Source organism: Coregonus lavaretus, assembly GCF_964263955.1.
Source record: "Coregonus lavaretus genome assembly, chromosome: 2".
Taxonomy (NCBI): Eukaryota; Metazoa; Chordata; class Actinopteri; order Salmoniformes; family Salmonidae; genus Coregonus; species Coregonus lavaretus.
The window spans coordinates 70579476-70598678 of record NC_139989.1 but is presented as its reverse complement, the minus strand read 5'-3'; the positions used below and the strand labels follow the sequence as shown (position 1 = coordinate 70598678).

The following is a 19203-nucleotide window of genomic DNA, read 5'->3' as shown; positions in this document are numbered from 1 at the left end:
AGCATGGTGAAGTTATTAATTACACTTTGGATGGTGTATCAATACACCCAGTCACTACAAAGATACAGGCGTCTTTCCTAACTCAGTTGCCAGAGAGGAAGGAAACTACTCAGAGATTTCTCTGTGAGGCCAATGGTGACTTTAAAACAGTTCAAGTTTAATGGCTGTGATAGGAGATAACAGGATGGATCAACAACATTTTAGCTACTCCACAACACTAACCTAACTGACAGAGTGAAAAGGAGAAAGCCTGTACAGAATTAAAAATATTCCATAACATGCATCCTGTTTGCAACAAGGCACTAAAGTAATACTGCAAAGAATATGGCAAAGCAATTGACTTTTTGTCCTGAATACAAAGTGTTATATTTGGGGCAAATCCAACACAACACATTACTGAGTACCACTCTCCATATGTTCAAGCATAGTGGTGGCTGCATCATGTTATGGGTATGCTTGTAATCGTTAAGGACTGGGGAGTATTTCCAGGATAAAAAAGAAACGGAATGGAGCGAAGCACAGGCAAAATCCTCAAAAGTATCTCCGATGGGGCTGAATGGCACCAAAGAAATCGCTAAGGATCATGGTGAAAGTGGCCGTAACGAGCAAAGGATCATGGTTGATGTAGTCGTTTTCATACTGCCTGAGGTAGTGAACCCAACCAAAGATTATGGATATACTGACTAAATACACATCTCTCCACCCTAACAAATGGGAGTCATTGTCCACAAAGTGGCACAGCGTGCTGTCTAGCTCCCGCCTATCCTTTCTTTGGATTGGTGGATACATCTCATTATTGTAATCCTTTTTTGAATATTCGATGAGGGTTGTTGACGTCAACCGCCTGTATTCAATGGAGAGAGACGCTATGCTACCAGCCTCATGCCATGAATATGCATAGCCATCTCGAGACAACTCTGATATAAAGTGTTTTTTCTCAAAGTTGCCAGGATGTCACGTGTCCTACTTATAAATCGGTACACTCGTAACGACTTAAGCATTACGACACTTCTATTCAATCAAATAAACCTCATGTAGCAAATAAGCAATTAATTTTTTTGTTGACCAAAGTACACACTCTCTCATTGACCTCGATACAAAAACTCATTGTTTGGTGGGCGAAACAACGGAAAAACGCCACCTGCTGGAGGGAGACAGATTTTCCGCCGATTTGAGCCTCTCTTCCTCTTTGACCCAACGCTGCTAGAGGACGTCGGCGTCAATACCGGAAGCATTGGACATAAACAGTCGAGAACCAACCGATCACAACTCGGTTAGGATAGATTGGACTATATATAAATTATAAAAGTATTTTATCTCAATTCTGTATTTTTATATGATTGTAGACCATCTTTATCATTTGTGCAACTGCATCATTTTTACATCATAAAAATAACCTCAGACCTACGATGTCATTTGGAATTCATCAATGATAATTGTATACTAAATTGATATTTCAAACATAGTGTGAGCCAATCCTCCATCTCCATGTCCATCCCCCAAAACGGGCGTCTAAATGTAGTTTCTTTGGCCGTTCTGGCGATCGTAATTTACATAGGCTTTCTTGGGCAGACCAGGGCTTTTGGCACCGCTAGGTTGCTACGTAGTAGCCGACCAGCAGAGCTCGTTACTTTCTTGGGGGACTAACGGAGTGGGTGGAGTAGAAAGTGCTGCTGACTAGTTAGACCTCAGTCCCCCGTGAAATGACATAAATCATATATATAGATTCTACAGACCCTACTGAGCATTCCCAACCCCACTTTTGCCTCGGCACATTGTGAACATACCAGTCTGAACATTGTATTTTTAAAAATAAATAAAACATGTAAGCATATTTGTAATTGTTTTAATAAATTCATTCTTGCATTTGCTTATAAGCACAATAAAAATGGACATTGATTAAAATGTAATATCTATTGAATGAGTTATCCACACTGCAAAATGTTTTAAATAGGGGCTTTTACTTTTAAGGTTTCCTCATTACCAAACAAGTGATGTCATCGTTTGTGCTGCTGGCAGAATACTAGTACCAAAGACTGTACAGTATGAAGATACGCTAAAACTGTTTCTCCAATAGAAAACCTTTACATGCGACTTCTGCTATCAGAATATGAAGATCGCATTGAAAAGACTGGTCTAGATGCACAAATGTCGCTTTGTGGTCTGATTGTGTTCAGATCTGGCTGACCACTTCAGTAGGTAGTCTGGGATGCTTTGTGAGCGGATTTCCCCACAATCTGGACGCATAAAGTGGGCAACGTCATCAGCACTCTTCACACATGTCTCCAGAAAAATGGTGTTTTGGGTCCTTTTCATTATAACGTTGGAGGAAATACTTCCTAGCATGCGAGGAACATGTTTGCTGGCCTCATACATGCTAACTAGCTAATAATTAGAAAAAAATATAACATGTTTGGCTAGAGTTATGCTAACCCGTTTGCAATCCCTTTAGTGTTGCTTGCTAGCTTGCTGGCTAGCTATAGAAGTTAGCTGGCTAGTTAGCTACAGTAGTTAGCTACTGCCATCAGTTGTTGTGGTGTTATCATATTTAGCCTATTCCACGGTCTGTTGAATGCATACTGGCATTTGATTAGTGTGGGAAAAGGGAATCCAGACACACTGTGGACAAGGTAGACACTTTTAAATGTAGGTGTAGATGCATGAGGCTTTCGGAATTCCATGATCAGAACTCTATGATCAGAATACTAAAGCTGCATGAACTGTCAAGTCTAGACGCGGCCTATCTGGATATGTGCTCAACAAATGTTCAACATTCACCTTCTGCTACCATTTATGTCAAGCCGTCTATGCATACAGTTGGACGCATACATTCGATAAATCCAACATATGCACCACACAGAACGCACTGCAACTAACGCTGCAAGGCAAACGCAGCGTTCCATTGGAAATGAATGTACCAAAACGCAAATACACTGTGCGACATTGTCCGTGTGATCTAGGCGTCGGCGTGGTCTGTTTCGCAAGCGTTCCCGGAAGTCTCGCGATGTTGCGCCTCTGGGTTTAGGAACTGTGCAAGTACACTGCTTTATATCTATGGTGGAAAACGCCATATTTTCGAAATGGCATATCTCGAGTTCAAGTTTGAGGACCAAATAACTAAATACATTCGGGAACAAGAATTGGAAACTTCACTAAAATTCATAACATTGCGAAAGGACAAACATTTTGGGCAAAAGGGTCAGTTTTCTTTTTTTACTAGCTAACATTAGGTAGCAAGTAGCTTACTTTTTCTACTCATCTAAAATGACCTAAAGCTGATGATACACTAGCCTAATAAATTAGACCTTTTCATGAATTACTGTTGCAATAACTACTTACGTGACGGCGAGCTTCGTAGGGCTAATGATACACTGGCGATGTTCTTGGAGCAATGTTGCTGGCAACGGAGTGGGGTTTGCCCTTCTCAGTCAGTCATTCCTTGGTCGGTTTCATCAGCTGAGGGCTGAAGAACCGACGCTGAACCGAAGCTCTTGCTAAAGGCGTCCAGATGCTTCCCAGCCGAAACAGTTCGGAAAAGTTAGTCATCATAATATATGCACATTTTGACTTATTTGTTAGTTTTGGACATAGATAAGTAATTTTTTTGGCTGTTCGGGCTAATATATTTATAATTACCCAAATTAGTTCATCTGTGTTGTTTATAGTGGGCAAAGCCAAGCACAAACTCAATTCTACCTTGAACTCTTAAACAACGCTCGTAACAGATTCTAGTTTTGGAACAGAAACATGTATTGAGATCAGATGTTTCATCAATGAGAAAATTAGTAGAATGTCGGCCCAGTGCGACTGGACTTCCTCTCACTACTATATTTGGTGGCAGTGTTGCCAAAGTAGCTTGGCTGTCCTAAAAGTCGCTAAATGACGTCATTGCCTAATTTGCATAATTGGCCATGCGCATGTAATTGTGATGGATGCTGTAGGAGAGAGGAATAACATCTTGGGAGAGACAAAAAGTGAGTAAAAAACACCCTACATTTACATTCCGCCCAGGGCGGGATCAGCCAGCGGCGGCTTCCCGCATGCGTGATTAATTTGCAGTCTGGAGGCGGAGGGGTGAACATCTCCTGCTCTGACTGCAGATGGGAGGGACTGCTGCGCGAGGACTGGGCCGCCTGTGAGTGCTTTGGGACGGGGGTAACAAAGCACCCGCTGCTCGTTGAGAAGAGTAAGAACGATACGTGCTTTCATGTCAGAGTCTCCAAATGTCTCCAATAACACCAGAAAAAGTTGCTAGATTTGTTGCTAGTTGCTTTTTTGAAAATGTGTCGCTAGAGGGGTCTGAATACTCGCTAAATATAGCGACGAAGTCGCTAAGTTGCCAACACTGTTTGGTGGTGAGAACGTCCTGAAGGGATGCTTCAGCTTTATAGCCCCTGTGACGTGTCTGGGTCACCCCTTCTGTCTGAGGTTCGGGCACCCAACATTTTTTCTAGCGGCAAGCCGAAGTCGACGCCACTTCGTCGGTGATTGGTCAACAGTAGGGATTCTACAATAAAGTCTGTCAGTCAACTAGAGACGACTTGTTTTCATGTAACATTTTTCATTGAGAAATACTGCACCAAACATCGATCTTAGTTGATGTAAAATTGCGCGACTAAGATCTCCTAGGCAAAAACGTCTAAATGAATGACAGATTTCTTGCCTTAGATTCATTAGATTAATTCGGACTATTTTGGCTACAGCGTCTCAAAATGGACAAACAATACTATTGCTGTGTTTTTTTCTCATTTTCCAGGCAAAGGTATTTTTAAGGGAGTATGCAAGCACGCTCCTTCCGTTTGCCTAGCTGAGTTTGGCTAGGCACCAGCCGAACTGAAGCACGGGGACGCCTTAAAGGTGTCCAGATGCTTTCCAGCCTAAACAGTTTGTGCATACAGTGGGGAGAACAAGTATTTGATACACTGCCGATTTTGCAGGTTTTCCTACTTACAAAGCATGTAGAGGTCTGTAATTTTTATCATATGTACACTTCAACTGTGAGAGACGGAATCTAAAACAAAAATCCAGAAAATCACATTGTATGATTTTTAAGTAATTAATTTGCATTTTATTGCATGACATAAGTATTTGATCACCTACCAACCAGTAAGAATTCTGGCTCTCACAGACCTGTTAGTTTTTCTTTAAGAAGCCCTCCTGTTCTCCACTCATTACCTGTATTAACTGCACCTGTTTGAACTCGTTACCTGTATAAAAGACACCTGTCCACACACTCAATCAAACAGACTCCAACCTCTCCACAATGGCCAAGACCAGAGAGCTGTGTAAGGACATCAGGGATAAAATTGTAGACCTGCACAAGGCTGGGATGGGCTCCAGGACAATAGGCAAGCAGCTTGGTGAGAAGGCAACAACTGTTGGCGCAATTATTAGAAAATAGAAAAAGTTCAAGATGACGTCAATCACCCTCGGTCTGGGGCTCCATGCAAGATCTCACCTCGTGGGGCATCAATGATCATGAGGAAGGTGAGGGATCAGCCCAGAACTACACGGCAGGACCTGGTCAATGACCTGAAGAGAGCTGGGACCACAGTCTCAAAGAAAGCCATTAGTAACACACTATGCCGTCATTAATTAAAATCCTGCAGCACACGCAAGGTCCCCCTGCTCAAGCCAGCGCATGTCCAGGCCCGTCTGAAGTTTGCCAATGACCATCTGGATGATCCAGAGGAGGAATGGGAGAAGGTATTGTGGTCTGATGAGACCAAAATATAGCTTTTTGGTCTAAACTCCACTCGCCGTGTTTGGAGGAAGAAGAAGGATGAGTACAACCCCAAGAACACCATCCCAACCGTGAAGCATGGAGGTGGAAACATCATTCTTTGGGGATGCTTTTCTGCAAAGGGGACAGGACGACTGCACCGTATTGGGGGAGGATGGATGGGGCCATGTATCGTGAGATCTTGGCCAACAACCTCCTTCCCGCAGTAAGAGCATTGAGGATGGGTCATGGCTGGGTCTTCCAGCATGACAACGAGCCGAAACACACAGCCAGGGCAACTAAGGAGTGGCTCCGTAAGAAGCATCTAAAGGTCCTGGAGTGGCCTAGCCAGTCTCCAGACCTGAACCCAATATCCAGACCTGAACCCAATAGAACATCTTTGGAGGGAGCAGAAAGTCCGTATTGCCTAGCGACAGCCCCGAAACCTGAAGGATCTGTATGGAGGAGTGGGCCAAAATCCCTGCTGCAGTGTGTGCAAACCTGGTCAAGACCTACAAGAAACGTATGATCTCTGTAATTGCAAACAAAGGTTTCTTTACCAAATATTAAGTTTTGCTTTTCTGATGTATCAAATACTTATGTCATGCAATAAAATGCAAATTAATTACTTAAAAATCATACAATGTGATTTTCTGGATTTTTGTTTTAGATTCTGTCTCTCACAGTTGAAGTGTACCTATGATTAAAATTACAGACCTCTACATGCTTTGTAAGTAGGAAAACCTGCAAAATCGGCAGTGTATCAAATACTTGTGTATATTTTGCATTTGTGAAATTATTTTGACGTGATATGAAGGTAAAGGGCTTTATGTTTCTAGAACCGTATCGCAATTGAGTCTATTCACGTTTAGATGGATTTGGCTGTTTTGGCTGCCAGAGCCAGTCTACCTCTGAAAATAACATACACTACATCACCAAAAGTATGTGGACACCCCTTCAAATTAGTGGATTCGGCTATTTGAGCAGCACCCATTGCTGACAGGTGTATAAAAATCGAGCATACAACCATGCAATCTCCATAGACAAACATTGGCAGTAGAATGGCCTTACTGAAGAGCTCCGTGACTTTCAACGTTGCACCGTCATAGGATGCCACCTTTCCAACAAGTTAGAAAGAGCTTCCCCGGTCATCTGTAAGTGGAAACGTCTAGGAGCAACAACGGATCAGCCGCGAAGTGGTAGGCCACACAAGCTCACAGAACGGGACCGCTGAAGCGCGTAGCGCGTAAAAATCGTCTGTCCTCAGATGCAACACTCACTACCGAGTTCCAAACTGCCTCTGGAAGCAACGTCAGCACAATAACTGTTTGAAGGGAGCTTCATGAAATGGGTTTCCATGGCTGATCAGCCGCACACAAGCCTAAGATCACCATGCGCAATGCCAAGCGTCGGCTGGAGTGGTGTAAAGGTCCAACTTTGTGGCAACAGTTTGGGGAAGGCCCTTCCTGTTTCAGCATGACAATGCCCACGTGCACAAAGCAAGGTCCATACAGAAATGGTTTGTCGATCGGTGTGGAAGAACTTGACTGGCCTCCACAGAGCCCTGACCTCAACCCCATCGAACACCTTTGGGATGAATTGGAACGTCGACTGCGAGCCAGGCCTAATCGCCCAACATCAGTGCCCGACCTCACTAATGCTCTTGTGGCTGAATGGAAGTCCCCGCAGCAATGTTCCAACATCTAGTGAAAAGCCTTCCCAGAAGAGTGGAGGCTGTTATAGCAGCAAAGGGGGGGACCAACTCCATATTAATGCCCGTGATTTTGGAATGAGATGTTCGACGAGCAGGTGTCCACATACTTTTGGTCATGTAGTGTATAAGGTCCTTGGACCTTATGGAGTAATGGTAGACTCACTCACTCCTTAAGAGTACGTTCTAGAGTGCGGTATGAAATAGTAGCTGGAAGCCATTGTGGGCAACAATGCTCGACCTTATTGCCTCAAAATTGCTAGTGCATCGTCAGCATAAGGGATTCAATTCCAAGCACAGATGAGTTATTTGAAAGAGCAACTTTGTTAGTTTCCCTACAAGCCTATCATTCTAATGGTAATATATCATATTCTTGACCTTTTTAAACAGATGCACAGCCTTTGGCACAGAAAAAACTCAGCTGGGAGAGTAAAAGCCTCCCATTCAATGGTGTTCCCTTTCAAGTTGTTGGCACAAAGACGTATGAATGCCACCAGGGGAAAGACAGACAAACAAAAGCCAAAGAGAAATATGCTGCTGAAAGGGACAAGAAGGAAGTAAGTTAGTAGACGGATCACTGTAATTTATACCATATACTTTTACAACATTAATTTCATTTTAATAATGTTGAAGTGCTAACAATGGAATGTTCCTCAATAAAATGGAAGAAGATGGCACTTTAAACGGGTGTCCTAACTCTGTGGTCACTAAAGATCCCATGGCACTTATTGCAAGAGTATGTAAGTGGGGTTAGGGTGGTGAGTTTCCCCATACACTGTAAAGAGCTTTAGGTGTCTGTCTAGAAAAGTGCTATGGAAGTCAAATTGTTTATTATTATTATTATTATTATTATTAAATGTTTTGCCATCTTCCATAGCTTGAAGACCATGCCTTTCTACAGAAACGGAAACTGGTACAAAATACCAAAAAGGTGGACTGCAAGGCTATAATAAACATTGCCCACGTTATCCGCTTTCCTGATTTTAAGGTAAATATTAAAAAGTATCAAGGTCTAGGCCTACAGTTGGTCAAAGTCTAAGGCTGCGTTTACACAGGCAGCCCAATTCCAATTAGGGGCAAAAGAGATTATCTGATTGGTCGAAAGATCAATTAGTGGGGAAAAAGATCAGAATTGGGCTGTCTGTGTGAAACAGCCTAACGCTGTACATAGTAACAGTACATATTTAACAAATACCACATTATTTGATGTCTAGATTGAGGAAAGTACAGTGCGCTCTAAAAAGGAGGCCTCCCAAACTCTGAAGGCAGCACTAAGTGAAACACCCAGCTCCGTGAAGGCAGAGGTTGTCTACTGCGTCAGGTTCCCCTCCCTCTCTGAGCATAGCTCACATGCAGTTGTTGGCGAGGTAAATCTACATATATATAATCTATATAATAGAATGTTGATTAAGTTACCCCCTACCCACTGACCGCTTTATGATAAACTCATGTATTCTTTCTCCAACAGGCAGCTTATGTTAGGGAAGCTGTAGATGCCAGGCTGAGAGAGAAGATTGAGCAGCTGACTCTGTCTGGTGTGAGAAAGATGACTGAAATGAAGTGTCATCTTAACACCTTTGTAGTGGAAGAGCTTTTCTGTGGAGAGCAGCCCCCTCCACCTACTCGCAGGCGGTATTACCCGACTGACAGTGACATAAGAAATGTCATGTTTAAGACCAAGCAAGCCACCAGAGACCCCAACATTGACCGTCCAGACGAAGGTCCATCTAGAAGAGGAAAGAAGAGGTCATCTAGGAAGGTGTTGCAGTTGAGGAGTCAATGTGCAGGATATCTTAAAGAGATCACAGACCTCACTTATCATCTCCAAGATGAACAGTGCATGACTGACCTGTCTTCACGTCTCAAAAGCGTGTTGCTGGATATGAAGGCCAATGTTCCACAGGATACAGGCCTTCCACTGACCTTTTCTCCAAGGAAGAGAAAAGCTGAGAAGGCCATGGACCCCCTACCAACCAAGAGAGCATCACACCCTTTCACAGGCGGGGTAGAACAGCATACAGAGGACATAGTGAGTGTGGATACCTTGTTGGCATTGACCCTAGGGTAGTAGGGCTGTGTGGAGACATTTACATTTTTAGTCATTTAGCAGACGCTCTTTTCCAGAGCGACTTACAGTTAGTGAGTGCATAAATTATTTATTTATTTTTCATACTGGCCCCCCGTGGGAATCAAACCCACAACCCTGCCGTTGCAAACGCCATGCTCTACCAACTGAGCTACATCCCTGCCAGACATACCCTGGATGACGCTGGGCCAATTGTGCGCCGCCCCAGGATCTCTAGTGGCACAGCTAGCACTGCGATGCAGTGCCTTAGACCACTGCGCTACTCGGGAGAGTTAAGTTACACTACCTTGTTGGCATTGAGCCTAGGGCTGAGGACGGAGTGTGTGGGTCCTTCCACCAATTGAGTATATTTTGGGTAGTGTAACTTTTATTTCAACTAATATTAACACAACTTGATAAAACATATTTTCTCAGCTCAAGATAAATGACTATAGTGAGTGCCCAAATAAAGTAACGGTTGACCGTTAAACGTGTAACCTTGTTGAAGGACAAATTAAAAGAAAAAACAGCAGATGGTATGGGGGGGTCAAGAGGGGGATGCAATCTGAGGGCAGGTTAGTGTTTTTTTGTCATGAATCTTGTTCTGGAGGCAGCTCTGCAGAGTGGTCACTAGCTGGCACAGCCACAGTAATAACATCTGATTTTAAACCTAACCTTAACCACACTGCTAACCCTAATGCCTAACCTTAAAGTAAGATCAAAAATCAAATGTTTGTTTGCATGAATCTTTACAATATAGCCAATTTGGACTTTGCAGCTGGTCTATCTAAGGGGAAATGGCTCCGTTCCGCCTCCAGGACAAGAATCATGACGATCGTCAACCTGCTATCTGAGGTGGGAGGGGGTGTGAAATATTGTATAGATGGCTAGCCCACCTTAACTCAAACATTTTTAATGTGCTTAATCAGTTTGTAAGAAAGGCGTTCATATGCAGCAGTCTTAACCATTAGCACAGACCACTCCTGACCTGTATCAATGTAATGGCTCTTCTATTTGGGGATTATCATTTTGCAGGCACAGAGCAGGGTAGTTTGTGTCCAATCCCAAGTGTAGTTTGGCACATGTTTCAGTTCAGAGGGATCTGAGAGTAGGAACAGTCTTGGGCCAAAGGGAATCATCCAGAACTGTTGTAAACGTGGGCATGTCCATAACACGTGAACCAAGGTGCCTCTGGCCTGGTTGCATCTCTGTTGGCTTTTGATGATGTTCAAAAGCAACTTTTCAAATTGAAACTTGTGCTTAATGCAAGCAAAAGTTAATTAATGGTTTTCTCTTCTCTGAAAGTAGACAGATGGAGTCACTTGAAGATTTTAACTCTAAAAGGCCAGCAAATTGATAAGGTTACCTATAAGTATCATGGGATTTGGTTAGATGAAAAACTGAATTTTAAACGGCACATTGATAACTTGACCAAGGACCTGAAGTTGAAATTGGGTTTTTATTTTAGGAACAAATCTTGTTTTTCAATGTCAGTCAGAAAGGATCTTATTCAAAGCACTTTTTAAAACTCTGTGCTGGATTATGGTGATATTGTCTTTATGCAGGCCTCAGCAAGTCAGCCTACCTTATCTCTGGACACAGTGCATTATGGTCAGGGCCGGATTAATACAGGGGTTTACCGGGGTGCTAGATGTATCACCAATGCTAGATCACACACCCATCGCTGTGAGTTGTATGCCTTGGTGCAATGGACCGCTCTCTCCACCAGGAGGCTAAAGCACTGGTACACTTTGGTGTACAAAGCATTGATAGGACAACTCCCTTTGTATCTCTTTGTTCCGTACTGACCAGATTAGTCATTCGTGCCCCGTTGACTTGCTAGTCGGAACTCTGATATTTCCAATTTACTGATGCGTTGAACACGGCACGTGTATAACTACAACCAGTTAGCAAGTCGGAAATTCTGAGTTTCCTAGTTCCGACTAGCACGTGAACACGGCATCAATACAGTCTATGCTCATAGTCTCTGCTGTCCTTGTCTGTTCCTAAGGCTAGAACTGAGATGGGAGAAACAATATTTTTCCCATAATGCCCCTTCATCCTGGAACATGCTTCAAAAGATATGAAAGTCAGTCTATTTTTAAGACTGATCGACGACTATGTTTTTTTGATAGCTACAGTTGTTTTTAATCTGTGTCTGTAAATTGTGATACTTTGTCTTTTGTGTGTATGTTTTTATTTTATTTTATGGACATGCAGCTATTTCCCTGTTTTGCCTTCTTGGTCGCCCTTGCAAAAGAGGTTTCTAACCTCAATGGGTCTTAGGCCTACCTGGTTAAATAAATTAAACATTTACAAACTTTGCATTTAGAACGGTTGGTTTTACTATAGTTAATAAATAACCAAATCATTGATGGATCACTGGATAAAATAAATACATCTGGTGGTCTGTCAGGATCATTAATATTAAAAGGGTCCAGACTGATGGTATGTCAGGATCATTAATATTAAAAGGGTCCAGACTGATGGTATGTCAGGATCATTAATATTAAAAGGGTCCAGACTGATGGTATGTCAGGACCATAGACATTAAAAGGGTCCAGACTGATGGTATGTCAGGACCATAGACATTAAAAGGGTCCAGACTGATGGTATGTCAGGACCATAGACATTAAAAGGGTCCAGACTGATGGTATGTCAGGATCATAGACATTAAAAGGGTCCAGACTGATGGTATGTCAGGATCATAGACATTAAAAGGGTCCAGACTGGTGGTCTGTCAGGATCATAGACATTAAAAGGGTCCAGACTGGTGGTCTGTTTACGTTTCTACCGTTGTGGCTAGATGGAATAGGCCTATAGCTCAATGGTACGCAGCATCATCTGGACGGGTGCAACAAAAGTTCAACATTCACCTTCTGCTACCACTTCTGTCAAGCTGTCTATGCACGCAATTTGATGCATATGTTCGATAAATCCAACCTATGCACCCTACAGAACTCACTGCAACTACCTCTGCAACGCAATGCTGCAAGGCAAACGTAGCGTTCCATTGGAAATGAATGTACTTCTGGTGTACCAAAACGCAATGACCCTGTAGGTGTGATCAAGGAGTGCGTCTATCATAATCCAAAATGTGTATGCACATGCACAGCAATGTTCTAGAAATATTGGACCATTGGCTTTCATACTTTTCGAATTCTCAGCGTAGCTCAAGCAATTTCTGCAACTGTCAAGACATTGAAATGAATAAAGGACAGGTAGGCCTACTGGAGCTGCGTTGGTTGGGGATTGTGGGGAGGTGCACATTCACGCCTCGTTCACGCCTCGATCACACCGACCGCGTCATTGCATTTTGGTACACCAGAAGTACATTTATTTCCAATGGAACGCTGTGTTTGCCTTGCAGCATTGCGTTGAAGAGGCTGTTGCAGTGCGTTCTGTGTGGTGCATACGTTGGATTCATCGAACGTATGTGTAGATGGCTTGACAGAAATGGTAGCAGAAGGTGAATGTTGAATTTTTGTTGCACACATCCAGATGACGCTGCGTACTATTTAGCGTAATGACGCTGTCGGTGTGTTCAAGGCGTCAGGCTGTGTCGTCGTCCCCCCGCCGCGGATGGTGGTCTCAGAGCTGCGTAGCTATGTCAACAATGGGATTGTTTTAACCTGCAAAGTTAATTATCCTAACCTGCTAGGTAAACAGACCATCAGTGACCGTAAACAGATATTGAGTGACCGCTCTAACAATGGAAATACATGTCCTCCAAGATGGAATGCAGGCTGGAGGAGGCGAGATCAGGTGGGACCAATCTAGCCAATGAGAGGGCAGATACGCTGTGAACAACAGGCCATTGAGATAGATAGAGGACTCATCCTTGTATCTGTGCCATGTTTACCTCTTATCTCCATTTTAAAGTAGTACATTTTCTTCTTCATTGGATGATTGCTCCCAACTCATAGGAATCCCCACCCAGTTGACTACTTTAAAATGGTGAAACTGGATGCCCTCAATGGCCTTGTCCATGCTAAAATGGTTTATTTCCATGAGTCCTCTATCTATCTCTATCACAACAGGCACAACTCAGATATAACAGGTGTGTAGTGCTGGAGGAGGGCGAGGGAGCTTCAATTTGAGAATACACTGAAAATTAATTCTGATTCTAAATATATTATATTTAATTACCACAAAAATTCCATGAACAGCGATTGAATGTCAAACCAAATAAATATGTAGGCTACAGCAGGTCGGTAAATGGTGGTTTCTTTCCTGTCTTCTCTCTGGTGGTGGCGAGAATGATGAGGAACGGCCCTGCGTCTCAACCAATAGCCAATGTAGGCTAAATATCCCAAGCAGGGCTACAGCAACTTCCAGAGGGTCAGGCTCTTGGGCTTTGCTGTGGCCACTCTGGTTTGGGTGTCCTTGGCAGAACGCTGTAACTGTAACCAAGTGGTCACATCGTTTTGGGTTCCACTGTGCAAGAGGGGGTCGGTGGAGTTTTATGAACATCAAGGCAGACACAGTGAATTTAGATAAATATGTTTTTAACGTTCTGATTGGCCAAAGGTTTCAACAATCTAATGGGCCTCTGCAGCGCCTACAGTTGAAGTCGGAAGTTTACATACACTTAGGTTGGAGTCATTAAAAGTTGTTTTTCAACCACTCCACACATTTCTTGTTAATAAACTATAGTTTTGGCAAGTCAGTTAGGACATCTACTTTGTGCATGACACAAGTAATTTTTCCAACAATTGTTTACAGACAGATTATTTCACTTATAATTCACTGTATCACAATTCCAGTGGGTCAGAAGTTTACATACACTAAGTTGACTGTGCCTTTGAACAGCTTGGAAAATTCCAGAAAATGATGTCATGGCTTTAAAGCTTCTGATAGGCTAATTGACATCATTTGAGTCAATTGGAGGTGTACCTGTGGATGTATTTCAAGGCTTACCTTCAAACTCAGTGCCTCTTTGCTTGACATCATGGGAAAATCAAAAGGAATCAGCCAAGACCTCAGAAATAAAATGGTAGACCTCCACAAGTATGGTTCATCCTTGGGAGCAATTTCCAAATGCCTGAAGGTACCACGTTCATCTGTACAAACAATAGTACGTAAGTATAAACACCATGGGACCACGCAGCCGTCATACCGCTCAGGAAGGATACGCGTTCTGTCTCCTAGAGATGAACATACTTTGGTGCAAAAAGTGCAAATCAATCCCAGAACAACAGCAAAGGACCTTGTGAAGATGCTGGAGGAAGCCGGTACAAAAGTATCTATATCCACAGTAAAACTAGTCCTATATTGACAGAACCTGAAAGGCCGCCCAGCAAGGAAGAAGCCACTGCTCCAAAACCGCCATAAAAAAGCCAGACTATGGTTTGCAACTGCACATCGGGACAAAGATCGTACTTTATGGAGAAATGTCCTCTGGTCTGATGAAACAAAAATAGAACTGTTTGGCCATAATGACCATCATTATGTTTGGAGGAAAAAGGGGGTAGCTTGCAAGCCGAAGAACACCATCCCAACCGTGAAGCACGGAGGTGGCAGCATCATGCTGTGCGGGTGCTTTGCTGCAGGAGGGACTGGTGCACTTCACAAAATAGATGGCATCATGAGGAAGGAAAATGATGTGGATATATTGAAGCAACTTCTCAAGACATCAGTCAGCAAGTTAAAGCTTGGTCGCAAATGGGTCTTCCAAATGGACAATGACCCCAAGCATACTTCCAATGTTGTGGCAAAATGGCTTAAGGACAACAAAGTCAAGGTATTGGAGTGGCCATCACAAAGCCCTGACCTCAATCCTATAGAAAATGTGTGGGCAGAACTGAAAAAGCGTGTGCGAGCAAGGAGGCCTAAAAACTTGATTCAGTTACACCAGCTCTGTCAGGAGGAATGGGCCAAAATTCACCCAATTTATTGTGGGAAGCTTGTGGAAGGCTACATGAAACGTTTGACCCAAGTTAAACAACTTAAATGCAATGCTACCAAATACTAAATGAGTGTATGTAAACTTCGGACCTACTGGGAATGTGATGAAAGAAATAAAAGCTGAAAGAAATAATTATCTCTATAATTATTCTGACATTTCAAATTCTTAAAATAAAGTGGTGATCCTAACTGACCTAAGACAGGGACTTGTTACTAGGATTAAATGTCAGGTTTTGTGAAAAACTGAGTTTAAATGTATTTGGCTAAGGTGTATGTAAACTTCTGACTTCAACTGTACGTGTACATGTAGCCTACAGTTCTACCTTGGTATGTCCGGGTGGAAAATTGGAAGTGTGAATTGGGCTAATTTGGAGGTAATAATGCATTTAGGTTATAGTTTATAGTGGCATGAATACACCACACAAAAAGCTTGATTTTTATGGCTTTTTTAATACGATTTTCCTGCAATTCTACTTAGTAATAATTTATGTTCACTACTTGGTCAATTCATTTGATGATTACATCTATGCAAATAAATTCTATGATATTTTTTTATTTTTATTCTGTAATATGGTATATTGTAGCCATGTGTTCAAGCTAATCAAATCAAAGTTTATTTAGCGCTGTCCTTTTAGAACCAGGAAGGGCGCTCCAATCATTTAAAATAACCCTCATCAAGATCTGTTGCCTAATAGTCCTACTCATCACTTATTATTATTATTATTATTATTATTATTATTATTATTATTACTAATAGAAGATGATCACTTCTCACAATGGTGCTCGTTTAGTAAAGTTAGATCAAAGCTGAATCAATGTCTCGCAAAATCACATACTGATTAATTAGTAGCCTATTTTACATAACAGAACCGAATATAATAGCCAGCATAGTAGGCCTATAACGTTACTGTTACACCAAAAACACCTAATTTATAATGACATTTTAGGATGGTTAGCTGAAGCTGAATAGTCAAAAAATATATAATGTGCCAAAACTCAAAAGAGCCACTAGGCAGGGTATATGCTTTGATTGAAACAAAATACAAGAAAGGCTAATAGTTTGTTAACACTATCTGCTCTGATTCGCTCACGAAACTGTCATTCAAGAAGATCGAAATGCATAGACTATTCCCATGAAACTGATTGAGATCAATCAAATGATTGGCATGCAGATGCGGTTTCACTAGTAAAGCGTGAAGAATTATGATTCACGATTGATAGTGATGATGGCCTATGTTTTAATTACGTATGCCTAACTTGGTGTTTGATGGTATTACATTTATTTTTATTTTATTGAGACCATATGTGTGGGCATAGAAAGACGTTGCAATTGGAGGATACATTTTATGCATATTCTATGACAGGGCTCTCCAACCCTGTTTCCTGGAGAGCTACCATCCTGTAGGTTTTCATTCCAACCTTAATCTGATTCCAGTGGTGGAAAAGTACCCAATTGTCATACTTGAGTAAAAGTAAAGATACTTTAACAGAAAATGAAAGAAAAGTGAAAGTCACCCAGTAAAATATTACTTGAGTGAAAGTCTAAAAGTATTTTGTTTTAAATATACTTAAGTATCAAAAGTAAATGCAATTAAAAAATGTTTACTTAAGTACCAAAAGTAAAAGTAAAAGTATTAATAATTTCAAATTGCTTATATTAAGCAAACCAGAGGGCACACTCCAACATGCAGAAATAATTTACAAACAAAGCATTTGTGTTTCGTGAGTTCTCCAGATCAGAGGCAGTAGAGATGACCAGGTACGTTCTCGTAATAAGTGTGTGAATTTGACCATTTTCCTGTCCTGCTAAACATTCAAAATGTAACCAGTACTTTTGGGTGTCAGGGAAAATGTATGGAGTAAAAAGTACATTATTTTCTTTAGGGATGTAGTGAACTAAAAGTAAAAGTAGTCAAAAATATAAAAAGTAAAGTACAGATACCCCCAAAAAACTACTTAAGTAGCAGTGGCGGCTCCTGAAAAAATTCTCAGGGGGGGCAATTTTTCTGATGATTTAGGTGACCTACACACATTTAAAAAAAGATATGTCCAGCAACAACATGAAGACAGGGGCAGCATATAAGTCAATGCCAGAAGCATTTATTGACTGATCTCAAAAGTGTTGGCTTACAAAAGCAAAATAAGTTATCACAGTAAAAATAATCAAGGGTGTTCTTTCACATTCCTCAACACTGCATAAACAATATGCATTTCCATAAACAAATGAAATATCAGCTGAAAATACAGCATCTTGGTATTTGTTCAGATTGCAGGATCAACAAGAGCTTTTACCACATTTTTTGCCTCATGGTTGAATTGGAAATATGTGCACCTGAGCATAATTCACAACAAGCAAGCAGGAGCTTTTGATAGAGGCTACTGAAAACATTGATGCAAGTTATTGGTAATAAGAAATTTTTATAGACTTCCATATTCTGCCCTCTTGTATAGATTTGTGAAAATGAACAGTGATAGACATTTTGCCTGAAAACAGAATTTGAAAATAATTTCTAGAAAAGGTAAACACAGCTATCTGTATGGCTTTGTAAAAATGAACAACCATATTCTGGCCAATTGTATAGATTTGTAAATATGAACAACCATATTCTGGCCAATTGTATAGATTTGTAAAAATGAACATGAACAGATTATTTTATTTTTTTACTTTTTTTTAAATGAAAAATAACTATGTTAAACAACATCAACTGTGAACTGATTTGGGCGTGTGTGTGTTAAAGAGACAGACAGGGAGGGACAAAGAGAGAGAGAGGCTACATTACTTGTACTGAAACTGTTCTCTTCTCTCTTTCAATGCAGCAAAGCGGTCAATGACTTTCTCATTGAAATCAGGCATGCTGAGGACTAGTTCCCTCTCCATGGAAAGCATGGCCAGTGCATTCAGACGTTCCTGGCCCATTGAATTTCGCAGGAATGTCTTAACTCGTGTCAAAGTTGAGAAACATCTCTCAGCTTCAGCTGTTGTCATGGGAGTAGTTATGAGGATGTTCAACAGAGTCACAGTCTCAGAGAACGTCTCCTGGAGGTTGTAGCTCATGAGAACCTGGTACAGTGCCAGTGCACCACAGTTTGACTTTCTCGTCGTCGGCAAAAAGACCGTTCAGTCTCTCCAAAAGCACACTGGCGATTGAGACTGAGGTTGATTCCGAGATGGGAAGGAACTCAAAAAGCGCTCCTGCACTTTGTGGTTGCTATCTATGTACCTCAGCACAAGCACCAGCTGTGTCTGTGTAGAAACGTCCGTGGTCTCGTCAGCTTGGATAGCTACGAAGTTCGCCGACTTCACCTCCTCCACAATATGTTCCCTCATGACCGCTAGCATACACTCCAGTAGCTCGTTTTGAATGGTCTTTGATGTGAACTTCTTTCAAAGAGACAATCGAGTTGCACTGAACGCTAGCCATCTTTTGATAGTAGTACGTGAATTGATTGACGCTGCTACCCGCTCTTTTCTTAGTTACGTTCATGGTTATGTTACGTATGACGAAAGCGCGTAAGTGCAAGCCCTCAGAAACCCATAGAGATTGTATTGAAAGCTCTGATATTTGAAAAAACTAGATTTTACATGAGAGGCTATGACAGACTTCTGGGGCGATTTTCAACCTGACTGAAATCGCCCCAAAAGGGGCGGGGCCATTTGAAGCACGACTTTAGCCTGATTGGACATTTAGTGGCAGATCAGACGTCTAGATTAGAACACTGATAACTACTGTTGCCGTGATATAATTGATTAGAAAAAAAATCCCTTCCTTTTCCCGTTTGGCAGTGCGTCGCCCATAT

General features: G+C 41.8%; 1 protein-coding gene across 1 annotated transcript; it reads left to right on the top strand.

Moving 5' to 3' along the window:
* The first annotated feature begins 3044 nt into the window (after window positions 1-3044).
* LOC311146867 (calcium-responsive transcription factor-like) lies at window positions 3045-11823 on the top strand. The gene is made up of 5 exons (XM_084183482.1): window positions 3045-3198; window positions 7824-7990; window positions 8311-8421; window positions 8648-8800; window positions 8902-11823. Exons 1-5 carry the CDS (start codon window positions 3081-3083, stop codon window positions 9499-9501), a joined length of 1149 nt encoding a protein of 382 aa, XP_084039608.1. The 5' UTR covers window positions 3045-3080; the 3' UTR covers window positions 9502-11823.
* Window positions 11824-19203: the final 7380 nt, after the last annotated feature.